Source organism: Mesoplodon mirus, assembly GCF_964341445.2.
Source record: "Mesoplodon mirus genome assembly, chromosome: 18".
NCBI classification, from domain to species: domain Eukaryota; kingdom Metazoa; phylum Chordata; class Mammalia; order Artiodactyla; family Ziphiidae; genus Mesoplodon; species Mesoplodon mirus.
This window is the reverse complement of record NC_138994.1, coordinates 18241557-18255147: the sequence shown is the minus strand read 5'-3', so window position 1 is coordinate 18255147 and position 13591 is coordinate 18241557. Positions and strand designations below refer to the sequence as shown.

At 40.1% G+C, this 13591-nt stretch overlaps 1 protein-coding gene across 1 annotated transcript; it reads right to left on the bottom strand.

Annotated features, from left to right (window-relative positions):
* Window positions 1-1090: 1090 nt before the first annotated feature.
* On the bottom strand, window positions 1091-12307 carry SUMO2 (small ubiquitin like modifier 2). Its single transcript, XM_082604729.1, has 4 exons — window positions 12134-12307; window positions 10373-10504; window positions 4535-4606; window positions 1091-1749 (listed from the first exon to the last, which is right to left on the bottom strand). Exons 1-4 carry the CDS (start codon window positions 12152-12154, stop codon window positions 1687-1689), a joined length of 288 nt encoding a protein of 95 aa, XP_082460855.1. The 5' UTR covers window positions 12155-12307; the 3' UTR covers window positions 1091-1686.
* Between the last annotated feature and the right edge of the window lie 1284 nt (window positions 12308-13591).

Genomic DNA, 13591 nt, shown 5'->3' with positions numbered 1-13591 from the left:
TATTCACTATAGAAATGGGGAATGTAAAAAAGACTATATTGCAACAGAAGTAGAGTGAATTAAGTGAATGACAAGGCATGATAGTTCATGGGGACTTGATTCAAAAAGGCCACATTGTTAGGCAGTAAGGGTGGAATTCAGTCTCTTGAAAACCATTATTGGAAAATTCAATTAACAGGCATCAGAAAACCTAACCTCCAAGTTCCAGTTTCATAGCCGTCTAACTATGTGACAAATAACCCTCTAGACCTCAGCCTTGCCATTTTTAAAACCGGGGTTAGAATTAGATAATCTTTACCTATCTTCCCAGCTCCAATATTGTTTATTGGTTCTGTAGTTGTTATCTTTCCCCATACATCTGAATTTAAAAACTGTAGTGATCTGCATATTTAAGGCTGTAAGAATGGGTATACATAGGTAAATATTTTCTGTCCCTCAACATCCTCAAATAAGGAACAAAAACTGTGTTTTAGGTTAGGGAGTATTTACCATCAGACAAAATGAGGACTAGAATGGTCAAGTGTTTTATCAGCAGAGTCAGCAAAATTAGAACTTTTTCTTAGCTGCATGTCCTAACCCACTCTGCCTCAGGTAGAGGTTACAAAAAAGAATACATGGGGGCTTCCCTGGTGGCGCAGTGGCTGAGGGTCCTCCTGCCGATGCAGGGGACACGGGTTCGTGCCCAGGTCCGGGAGGGTCCCGCATGCCGCGTAGCGGCTGGGCCCGTGCGCCATGGCCGCTGAGCCTGCGTCCAGAGCCTGTGCTCCGCAGCGGTGGGAGGTCCGCGTAACGCATAAAAAAAAAAAAAAGAAAAAAAAAACACATGGGAGTAAATCCACAAGACCCAATTTTTTTGCTAGTAAAGTTGCGTATTTGGAACTGCCTAAACTTTTTGAACAAAGAGGCGGCTGAAACATTCCTTGCCAGTCATTTATATAACTTTGTTATTCCTTGTTTCGCTTAGTCTGTCAGCAATGCAAAGTAGCTTTATTTCTTCCTTGAAATGTTACTTCTAGTAGGCCTATTCAGGTCATGTTTTTCTCTAAGCTTCAACTTTCTATTTAATATTCCTCAGAATAAAGAAAACAGCTCATTTTAAACAAGAAGTTTATTTAAACAACAAGACGCTTGACTTGAAGGGAAAACTATCTAGGATTCATTTCTTTTAGAGTAATTTATCCCTACTTAAAGACAGATTGCCCTACATGTAACAGCTACGTACAAAAAAGTTATAAAATTGTCCTTGGTTTTACAATGATAAATGAAAAACATTAAAATTCTCCAATCGAACAAGGTATGCAAGAATTTTTATGTTGTTCTTTTTTTGTTAAACAGTGAGAGCAAAATAACTTACTGGAATATAAAGATAAGAGCTGATGAGCATGCCACTAATGGAGAAAAGGGGGTATCTTCACAGAACCAGTATTTTTCCCCATTCCATCTCCATTTGATGTCGATCAAAACATACCGTTGGCCATTTAGTTAAAAAAAAAAATGCAATATGCTTGTGCACATACACCAGTTACTTTATGTACAATAAAGGAATGGGGAAGGGGAAAATGAAAGAATAGAGAAACTATACTGTAGTAGTCAGGATGTGGTGGAACCAAATTGCGGTTTTCTAATTGAGAATGTCTTCTTGGTCTGGAGGAACAGAATTCTGGAGTAAAGTAGCAGGTTCCCTTTTTAGTAGACACCTCCTGTCTGCTGCTGGAACACATCAATTGTATCTTCATCCTCCATTTCCAACTAGCATAAATGAGAAAAAAAACAATCGGCCACTGGTTATTTAGCTCTTAAAATTTATAACTATCAGACTTAAATAGCCTGAAAATCTGCACGAGTTCCACCTGGTTCCAGTGTTCATTATTTTAGATGTCCCACAGCTTAAAGTAGCATAAGACTTAGGTTTAAATAATTTTTCACTTGGTCTTTTTTATGAAGATTACAGAAAATTGATTTTTTAAGTTAAAAAGCTGAGTATGTCCGTAAGTTAAATCATCTCACCTTTAATTATTGAAAATAAAACTGATGTGTATAAAGGCTCTCACTGCAATGTTGTTCAGATGAGCAAAATACTGAAAATAACCAAAATATCAAACCCAAAAAAATATGGTACATGCATACATGAAATACCATGTACCTATTATTAAAGAATAAGTAGATTTACACATGCAGAAATGGAAATATCCCTTAGATACGGTATTAGGCTAAAAAAATTTAAAAACTAGGCAGCAAACAGCTTATAGTATTATATTTGTATATATATTTTTAAGTTTGTGTGTATGTGTATAATATGAATATATCTTTGCCTATGCACAAAACAGTGGTTACCACTATGTAGTAAGAAGAGGAACACAGAGGTGGGATATAGGGAAGGTGGGAGGGAGGGAGACGCAAGAGGGAAGAGATATGGGAACATATGTATATGTATAATTGATTCACTTTGTTATAAAGCAGAAACTAACACATCATTGTAAAGCAGTTATACTCCAATAAAGATGTTATAAAAAAAAAAAAAAGAAGAGCATGAGCAAAAACAGACTTGTTAAAAAAAACATCAAAATTCAAAATGCTATTAAGTTTGCAAGGTTTACTACCCACACATTATACATAAAACCATGTTGACAGCAGGAAGGTCTTGGTACATATGGCAACACTGTAAGGTAAACAAGCTTTGGAACAGTTTATAATGCTGATAATTACCCAAGAAAAATTTTCTAAAAACTGGTAATTTTGAAGATAAAACAACAACCGTGGGCATCTAAAGACAGGAAAGGGAACTGTTTCTAATGAAGTTCAAATACAGTAAAAGTAGGACTAAAGCATTAAAATATTAATGACTAAGTCTCAATTCTCTATTTGTAAAATGGAATATTCAGTTATGAGAACTAAATGAGTCAAAGAAAGTGAAGTACTTAAGAGAATATGAGTACATAACAATTATACTGCTATTAAAATTGGCTGCTAAGCAGATGTTCTAATTTATACAATTCTACTATTTAATAAGTACTGGAAGAACAATTCTAAAATGAATCAATTTCACTCTAAAATAAATTCAATTCCAAATACTAAAATGAGGTCAATTCCAAATTCAGTTTGAAGATTTTATAAATGCAGTACTGAACAAATCCTCCTCAGGTTTAATTATTTGCAGCTAGCATAATAGACAAGTCCCATAACTTTTTTTTGGTGGTGGGTGAGGGCTTCAAAAAACAGAAAATAGGGCTTCCCTGGTGGTGCAGTGGTTGAGTCCGCCTGCCAATGCAGGGGACACGGGTTCGTGCCCCGGTCCGGCAAGATCCCACATGCCGCAGAGCAGCTGGGCCCGTGAGCCATGGCCGCTGAGCCTGCGCTCCTCAACGGGAGGGGCCACAACAGTGAGAGGCCCGCGCAGCGCAAAAAAACAAAAACAAAAACAGAAAATACATTACCATCAGAGTTTAGCATAATGGGTTCTTCTTATTCTTTTAAAACCATCAAAACTGGTCTTCAGCCTATCCACTGAAATGAAACTACTGGAATGTTTTTCAATTTTATAGTGAAACTTTAAATGCCTTCATAGAATACAAGAGAGCTTTCTCTCTCTCATTCATCAAGAGAATTCAGCTCCTCCTAGTGGCTACATACTATAATTGCTTCTTAGAGACTCATCAACAGAAATTTCTTCAAAATATTCTTCCCTCAAGTACAACTCATAGATATTTCAAGTTTTTGAAGATTATCAACAAAACCACAATCTGGATTTTCTGCTTCACTCATACCATATTTATCACTTTCTAGTTTTCATGGGGTGATAAAACAAATTCAAAAGGACAAGGGCTCCAATTTAAAATTTCTGCTATCAAAGTTTTTTCCCCCCAAAACTGAATGTCTTGAATGGAATTTCAGAAGGTAAAAAGAAACAAAAAGTTTCTGCTAAAGAAGATAGCCCAGCCGATCCCTACAAAGTGACAGAACAACTGAAGTAATAATAAGTAAAGAGATTAAGGGATCAGACAACACCTTTTGTAGTAAGGGTATGGAAAGCCACCTATTATCAACAGCCCTGTGAAACATAAGCTATCAAGAGACTTGCAGTTAGAGCCACTAGATTCTCTTCAGTTCAGAAGTATAGGTACAAGAGAATTCATGAGGGGCTAAAATGGTTAGGATAAACAGCCAACCAATCTAATGGGGATCCCTGGGTATGATTTAGAGCTGCAGCAATGAAAACAAAAGGAAAACAACATTCTGAAGTAACAAACAGGAATTTTATTTATTTTTTCCAAATAATGCTGGCAAGAGGAAAAATATGGATTAAAGTAAAACGACCTAACTAGTTTTACTAAGTGATAACTGAATATTTAAAAACCACTGGCACTTCCTGAATCTATTTTTTCTTTCTGTTCCCTTTTGGCCATATTTTACACAGCTTTGAACTCTGGTAAAGAACTATATTCCAATGACTAGAAGTTCACAAATTAATAAACAAAGCTGTTGAGAAAATTATAAAAAACATTGGTTTTTCTAGTTAGCACAAAGACATTTTTACCTGTGCAGGTGTGTCTGTTTCATTGATTGGCTGCCCGTCAAATCGGAATCTGATCTGCCTCATTGACAAACCCTGGACAAAGAGTTTAAAAGCAATAAGAATGTAAAGAAACAGTAAGAACTAAAACTACATGCATATTTGGCCATGAATATATTTAAAAGAGAGACCTAAATAAATGATCATCAATATGTTAACATTTCTATATTGGTTAAATGATTTGGGGTGATTTTCACTTTCTTTAAACTATACTGTGTTTGATTTTCATTGGAAAAATGATTTTTCTTAAAAAGGACTGAAAGAAAAAAAGCTGTTTTTGAGAGCCATAGCTACTTTTGAGACCATAGCTACTTCAAGCTTGAACAGATCATACCTTGAGTCAAACAGTGCATTTAAATGAGTTAGATACTAAAAGGAAATTTGAAGCAACAGATGCACACGTCAACATTCCTCAACGCACATTAAAAAGCGGTCCAAAACCAAACACATAAACAAAACCCATTAATAATATGAAAACTGAAGTCACCTAAAAAATGTGTAATGATTAAAATAAAACTTTGCCTAAAAGCTACCTTCCCTTCATGTCTATCCAAACAATTCCTACCACTATGTAACAGTAACCGAAGCCCCAGCCCAGCACAATACTAGGCACACCACTGGCATATTCAAGTTCTTATCCTTGGGCAGTAAGGACATTTCCAACAGAACACAAGGCAATAACTGGTCCCTAAAACCATCTATAAGACCACAATCTACATCCAAGAAACTCCTGGAACAGCTCTAAAGAAGCACCTGCTTTTTTCTCCTTAGTACTTACCCAAGCCTGCAATTATTAGTCAACCTTGTACTAGAAAATAAGCTCCGGTAGGGACAGAAATCTAGACTTAGTTACATACTGTGTATCTTGCACACGGTAGGTGCTAAATACTGATGGAATAAAATGGATGAAAAGCAGTATCTAAGCATGCTTCATTTTCTGTTTTTATTTGAAAATAAACCTAAAGCTAAGTTGAGGAGCTTTATTACAAAAAGGGAGTGTCAAGAAATTTTTATGTGCATTTAAGGAGATAAATGAGCTTAAATATGCCCCTTTCTACAAAGGGGACTCCATTATTAAGAATTACCTACCTGACATAGGGGTGGGGAGAAGGGGAAAGGAGCAAAATAGTAAAGTTGCTGGTAACTGCAACCAAATGAGGACAAGATTTCTTCGGAGGTATGCTTTGAATATTTTAACTTGAAAAATACCTTTCTTGGAAGCATCTTATACAAAGTCATTCCTGTGTCATGCTCAAATTACAAACTATAATTCTCGTTACAAAAACTCCGTTTTAATTGATATTTAAGAGAAAATTAAACTGAGTTCCTAGGACTAGAAGTACTGAAATGAAGTGTTCAATAAACACTTGTTTAACAACTGTATTCCCTTATTTAACAATGATTCACTGAATTGGTCTTTAAAACTACCTGTCACATGAAAATCATACTTCTTTCCTTTAAAATTCTAGTCTTCGGGATTTCCCTGGTGATCCAGCGGTTAAGACTCCACGCTCCCAATGCTGGGGGCCCAGGTTTGATCCCTGGTCTGGGAACTAGATCCCGCATGCCGCAACTAAAGATCTCGCATGCCGTAACTAAAAAGATCCCACACGCTGCAACAAAAATCCCACATGCCGCAACTAAGACCCGGTACAGATAGATACATAGGTAAATAAATAAATATTACAGAAAACACAACACTCTGGTCTTTGACACATACCACTTCCAGACTAGCCCTTGTCTTAAGGAATACAAGCAATCCCCCACCAGGTAGGTGACAGCCATAACCTAATTCATTCCTCATGACTTTCAAATTTAGTTTGCAATTACACAAAGTAACCAAGAATTCAATGCCAAGCCATTAATACTAAGTATTATCTACTTACAAACACTCCATTGGAGACTCTGCTTCAACAAAACTCTTAGCATCTTCTATATGCTGGGTTCTTCCTTCACTACATCCAATGGCGTGGCCATTCAAAATAAGGGCGAAGAGGGGCCTCCCTGGTGGCGCAGTGGTTGAGAGTCCGCCTGCCGATGCAGGGGATACGGGTTCGTGCCCCGGTCTGGGAGGATCCCATATGCCGCGGAGCGGCTGGGCCCGTGAGCCATGGCCGCTGGGCCTGCGCATCCGGAGCCTGTGCTCCGCAACGGGAGAGGCCACAACAGTGAGAGGCCCGCATACCGCAAAAAGGAAAAAAAAAAAAAAAAAAAAAAAAAAAAAAAAAAATAAGGGCGAAGGGAAGGCAGGGCCAGTAGAACACAAGCAAATTGTATTCCTTTATTGCCACCTGTTTTTATGCTTTTCCTTATCAATAAAAGCTCTTTTATTTTGCTAGAGATCAGAAGTCCAAAATTCAGGAAACTTGCCTTTAAGATTCCATAAACCATGTAAATTCAAACAATGAATTTGCATTAAACCAGTATTTGGTTTCCGCTTCTGTATAAATCTCATCCCTGAGCTTTAGAGTTGTGCTCCAGAAGAGCTGTGTGAGGTTCTCTCTTCAGGTCCCCATTTCTTCATTTCACAAAAATGAACTGGACTAAACCAATTATTCTGTGCTCTCTGAAACCACGTGACAATCTAGTAAACAATGTTGGGGTAGATTTACACTAGAATGGAATAGTATGCTCTCAATCAGTTGCCTGAAGGATATGTGGCTGATATAAAGTGGGCGAAGTCTAACTCTACTTGTGAATGAAAAACTTACTTAGAAACCAACTACTTCAGAAATACTAGGTTTGAATGTTCTCTATTCTTTTACAAGCATTTGAACACATTCTATATGCTGAGCACTGGTCTAGGCTCTAGAGAAATAGTTGTATAATAAAACAGCCCTATGCTCATGAAGCTTACATTTTAGTGCAGAGACAGATACAGACAATAATCAATACGAAACAACAAATCAAAACAAACAAACAAAAAAGAGTGAGAGGACTCAGTGATGGCAACAGGGGCACTTTGAATTAATCAGGTAAGTCCCTGAGGTAGTAGTTAATCAGGAATAGAATAAAAATGGTTGAGGGCTCAGCACTATCCAATGGAAATATGTCAGCCACATATGGTATTTTAAGTTTTCTAGTTGCCACATTAAAAAGTTAAAAATAAGGTAAAAGTTTAGTAAAAATGTTTTAATTCAACATATTTAAAAATACTACCATTTCAACATATAATCAACATTTTAAAAATTGAGATATTTAACTTTTTTCACACCAAGTTTTCAAAATCTGGCATTCATTTTACACTTTACAGCACATCTCAGTTTGGACTAGCCACACTTCAAGTGGTAAACACTCACACGTGGCTTGTGGCTACTGTGCTGGACCAAGTTTAGATAGAGAACAGAATTCACTGATGGATTTTACTTGTTATGATGCATCATCAAAGAGGACCCTAAGGTTTTGACAACTAGATGCAGAATGGTGCTATTTACTGAGTGGGGACAACAGAGAAAAATTTCTAGTAGAATCAAGAGTCCTGCTTTGTATGTTTAGTTTTAGATGCCCATTAGGCATTCACTGGAACTCCTCCAGAGAGCCAATACCAAATGAGTTCATTAGAAAGTAAATATGAGCATTCAATTAATCTTGATAGGAAATCTTTCGTCAAGAAGTCTCACCTGCCAAAAAAACTTTAGCTATGCAAATTAGATCGGATAAATATTTTAGTTTTTTTAATAAACTGTAACTACACTTAGAAAGCAGGGAATCAGCCCAATTAGATGATACTTCAACTCCCTCTTCCTTAGAACCAGAGAAACCACCTGAAAAGTAAACAGGGATCTTGTTTCACTCAAAACTCTGAGGTTATCCCCAATTTAAGAAGAAAATGGGAATAAACATCTTTCCAAATTCTTCCTGGATAATATTTTCATATTTGCATTCCAACAGATATGCAGTGGAATTATATTTTTTATGGATTACCAACGTTCTTTTCCCTCTAGTGCAAGTTAAGAGTGGCCCCAACAAGTTTAGTCAAATATAATCCCAATCTTATTACTAATAACTGAAAAAAATCAAGAAAAACTTTATTTACCCTGGGTAATATAGTAGACTTACTTTAACAGCAGAAAAACTAAAAAATTCTTGATTGACCCACTAACTAGATCTTATAAGACAATTTCCTATAAGGATAATCTAGAATACACAGGATGTGCTTTACTTTTTCTGGCACACAGTATAATGCCCCAGCACATAGGCATCTGGCAAAAAAAAAAAAAAAAAAAAAAAAAAGATAAAAAGCTCCTTTGGGGGCCCTACAGGAAATATGTGAAGTCTTAAATATGACCATTTTAGGATGGACAGAGAGTATCAATAGATGTATACAGTAAATTGGTAACAGTTAATCTAGGCAGTAGACTCATGGGTATTCAATGTAAACTTTTTTCTCTAAGTTTGAAAATTTTCATAGTCAGTGTTGAAAAATATGACCATTTAAAAGCTAAAATTTAATAATTAGAGAAAAGTTAGGTAAGATATGCGGAGAATTTTGTTGAAAGTCACCAAATCTAAGCATGAATTTCTATGTTGTATAAGGTTTTGCTACATAAACATTCTACAAAATGATTACCTTTTAAAATTCCCCTGGAACCTGAAGGAGTACTAGTATTCAAATATGGTAGATACCAGTGCAAAAATTCTTCAGCACAATTAATAAGTACATATTTACTAACTGTTAGGGGATTTCACCAGAATTCTTTAAATGAAAGTACACTGAAGGGCATATCTTTGTAAGGAACTATGAAGAAGTTTATGAAGATAAAAAATTATAACCACAGTACTCTTATTATGTTATAAATAAACTAGGCATAAAATAAAGCTTCAAACTCAAAAAGAAGCTTAAATCTTCAATTTCAGAAGCCCTTCAGTCTCATGCAGAAGGCCCAAGTATCAACTCAAACTCAAGTTCCCAACTTGTAGAGGTTTTAACCTTACTCTGTTTTGAACCTATTTTTAGGAGGTGAACTTGCAATGTAGATAAGTTGTTTTGGTCTAATAAAATAATTTTCCAAACTTTTATATATTATACATCCAGGGTTGAGCAAGAAAAATACTTCTGCCAGGTTACTGTTGGATTAACTGATCTACCAGAGTTTCTGTTATACTTGCAAAAGTCATCTTTAAAATTACCTTTGAACTGTTACAGACTCAACAACACAAAAGGAAGCTTCTTTGTCTTAAAGTTTACATTTACCTCCCAGTATCTGTTCATTTCTACTTCCTCTTCTGATGTAAACAATTTACTATTTTCTGAGTAAATTCAAATATCCTTATAATCCAGGAGTGTATATATGCTTGGCTCAGGAGGTTAAATCTCTTGACCTCTACTATTAGTGTAAAAAGATTTTTACACGCTTCAGGAAAATTGCAATGTCCTTAAACTCACATTTAACTTTATTTCCAAATTGGTTACAACACCCGAAATAAATTGTTTTGACACAAGACAAATTCTAAATTGTTAAAAAAGAGCCTGACAAGGAATTTTACCAAGTTTGTTCTTATTTTCTTGTAAAAGTAAAATTGCATCCCCTTGGGAACAAACCACATAATGTGAAAATAATTTGATGCGTTTCTGGCATAGAACTAGAATCATATGTGGTATTAACCACCCTAAGGGATTTTATGAAGAATCAACAAACCAAGTGTATGATAAAATTGTGACATATCAAGTATGTAAGTACATATTCATTCTACCAAAGATAATCTATTGATATATTATGCTGGTTTCTATTCTCAAGAAAATAAGGTTTGTTTTTTTAAAATACGTTTTATTCAGTGGAAATATGCAAGTCAGTTCCTCACCTGTCGTTCACAATAGGCTTTCATTAGTTTACTAAGTGGTGTATGCCTCTTAATCTTAAACTGCACCACAGAACCATCCTGCCCCGCCACCTTCAAATTAATATGATCGTTGTTCTCAGTCTTGACTCCTTCCTGTTGAAAGAAAAATAAAAGTAGAATTTGGAAAATGTGAAGAACAAACACCTTTTAAAGCAGCAGCAGCCCAAGCTGCTTCAGAAATCAACAGGTTTCTCATTCTTATAACAGAGCATACAGCTGTTTGCAGCTGCTGAAATCAATCTGAAAGATAAGAAACCCTGAAGCAACAATATTAAATAGATGTCACAGAAACAGAAAAGCAGTCTACATCCAATACTACCAGTGTCGACAACTGGTTTTTAAAGATGGATCTCCCTCAATTTACTGCAATGCCCTCTTGAATCTGAGTTTTTTTAAATGACATATATTGTATCACTCTCAAAATATGTCTTTCCTCTAAAAAGATTAAAAATAAGCATCCTTTCTCTTTCCAAAATGCTTTGAGTACAGAATGCAAGAAAAAAATCTAGAGCTTGAAATTCAAAACTCATTACAAATCTCTTGTTAAAAAGTTACCAAATCAGCTTAATAACAAATCTCAAGCTACATTAAAAAAAAAACACCACCAGCTAATTGAGGAATATCCTTTGATTCTCTCGCAAGCAGCGGTAATAACTCAGAACCACTATTATTGTTCGCCTCTATGAGCAGCTTCATTTTTGTTTATTTTTAGTTATGAGCTTATTCTCCCCTCCCCTTTGTTGTCATGAGTCAAATGCAGTTTTATTCCTTGCAGACTTATTCCACAAGTCTTCCTTGTAGATTCTGACCCAATCTGAAGTTCATCAAAATCAAGTGTAGAAGGAATTCTGTAGCCCCTAAACCATTTCAGAATGGAAAGGGGAGGCGGGAGGGTGTCACAAAACAAACCAAAAGAAAGTCCCGTGCGCCAGGAAGAAGTGTGTGCCCGAGCCCTCCAGGGAAAAGCCTCCTGGAGCCTCAAAACCCGCGTTGAAAAGTTAAGCCCTACGAAGTCTCTCTGCTCGTACATCTGCCTCCAACTTCGCGAAACCACATGGTCTCGGCAGGTTAGGGGTTATTTGGCACCCAGGGAAAAGCCCCTGCCCATTCCGACAAAAAATGTGGGCAATACTCCCCGGGAATCCCCCAACCCTGGCCCCTCACGACGGCCGACGGGCATCCGGCTTCCAACCCATCAGCAGCCCATTGATTCGCCCCGAGCCCTCAGCCGGCCAGTGCGGTCCGGGGCAGGGGTCCCCAGATGCCCGCGGCCCCCATCCCGGAGCGGGGAAGCCCGGGGAGGAGGAAACTCCTCACCACCGCCAAGGCGGCAACACCCGCCGCGGCCCGGCGCGGGGTCCGCCGAGGGTGGGGACACCGCGCGCCCTAACGCCCCTCGTCACGCGCGCCTGGCCAGCAGGCCCAAGAAGCCCAGCTCGCGGCCGGTGGGCCCGCGGGTGTCCGCGATTCGCCCGCCCAACTCGCGCCCGGCGCGCACTCCGAGGCGGCCGGGGGCGGGGGAGGGCGGTGGGGCCTCCTCCCGCGCGGGAGGGAGGAAGAGGGGAGGGAGGAAAATGGCGCGGAGCGCCGGGGCCTGAGCCGCGGCCGCCCCGTGGGGGGCCCGGGAAGGCGCGGGGAGCCCGCGGCGGGCTCGGGCCGGACCCCGGCCCGCGCCGTGACCCCGGCCGCGCGGCGAGGCGCGGAGGCCGGCGCCGAGCTCACCTTGGGCTTTTCGTCGGCCATGGCGAGCGCCGGAGTCTCCTCAGCTGCCGCTTCACAAAAGAGGTACCAGGTCCGCACCGAACGAGCACACAAGCAGCACCAGGAGCGGCAGAAGAAGGAGGCGGCAGCGGTGGAGGAGGGAGAGGGCGCGCGCACGTCGTGCGCTCCCTCCCCCCATCCTGCGTGCGCGAGCCCGAGCCGCCGGGGCTCCTCATTGGTTGCCGCCTCGCGGGAGCGCGCAAGGCTTACATAACCACCGCCACCCCACGCCCCGCACCGCCCCAGCGTGGGCCCGGCGCCCGCCAGGCCGGCGGGAAGAGGCGCGGACACGCGCACCCGGGCCGTCGCGGGGGCGCGCCTAGCTCTGGGCGGGGCTGTATTGTCCTCCTTCTGTGGTGGAGCTTAATCAAAATGGCTTCCAGCTGGTCCTCGTTGGGGACGAGGAGGCTTGAGGCCTAGACGTGACACACAAGCCAGGGAAGGCAGACTGACTAGACGAGGAAGGGGGAGCCTAAATCAAAGCCCCAGCACGAGGTTCTGGGAAAATAACCTCTCATTCGGTGGCCCAAATACAGCTTTCCTCAGGGTCAGAGGAATATCCCACTTCCTCTCAGCCTCTCTTCCCTCGGATTTTAAAGCTTCAGCCTCAACCCGCTTCCCACCAGGCTCTTGCCTTAGTGCCGTGACTACTTCCGTCCTGCTGGAAACCCTGTGCTTTGACTAGCTGAGGAAAAAGGTTCATCCTACAAACTCCTTACTCATTGCCTGGCTCCCAACCTCCTAGAGGAAGCAGAATCCATCAGAGAGAAGCACCCGATATCAAGCTTCCAAACCAATCGATCACTTCCTCCTTACATCCGTTCAGAAATTGAAGTAGGTCCCTCTTGCCTTAAGAACAATCCTAACATCTGTGCCGTGGATGTCTCCCACTCCTCTCGGTAGGTTTTATTGATTATGTCCTTTATTCTCTTCCACTCGCACATTAGCCGTTACCGTAGAAAATGACTCTCTAGTTCCTTCTGAAGTTACCACCGTATCTCTCTCGATTCTTGGCCAAATATCTTGAAAAAAATGTGCACGCCAGCTGTCTCCACTCCCTCACCTCCCACTAACTCCTCAACGCACTGCAATCTGGTGCCTGGTTCCACTAAAACTGCTCTCTACAAGGTCACCGCAGACTTCTTTGCCGAGTCCAGGATGCTTCCCAGTTCGTCACTCCTCTTGAAATCCCTCCCTGTGACTTTGGGCTATGACTCTGGCCTGTCCTTGATCCCTTTGCAATTTCTTTCTTTCTCAGCCCTTCCCTTAAATGTTCCTTGGGTTTTGCTCTGGACCGGTTTCTCTTCCCATTCTATTCCCTCTCCTGAGATGACTTCACCCCACTTCGATTAGCATCTATTTGCTAATGATTCTCAAGTCTAGATTTCTAGTCCAGATCTTTCTCTGAATTTCCAGCCT

Bases quoted from the DNA above. Each gene is read 5' to 3' on its own strand.
- SUMO2 (XM_082604729.1), bottom strand. From the start codon at position 12,154: ATGGCCGACGAAAAGCCCAAG. The intron at 10,505-12,133 runs GTGAGCTCGGCG...TTCTTTCAACAG, and splicing joins TGGCCGACGAAAAGCCCAAG to GAAGGAGTCAAGACTGAGAA. The intron at 1,750-4,534 runs GTAAAAATGTCT...CATTTATGCTAG, and splicing joins AAACAGACACACCTGCACAG to TTGGAAATGGAGGATGAAGA.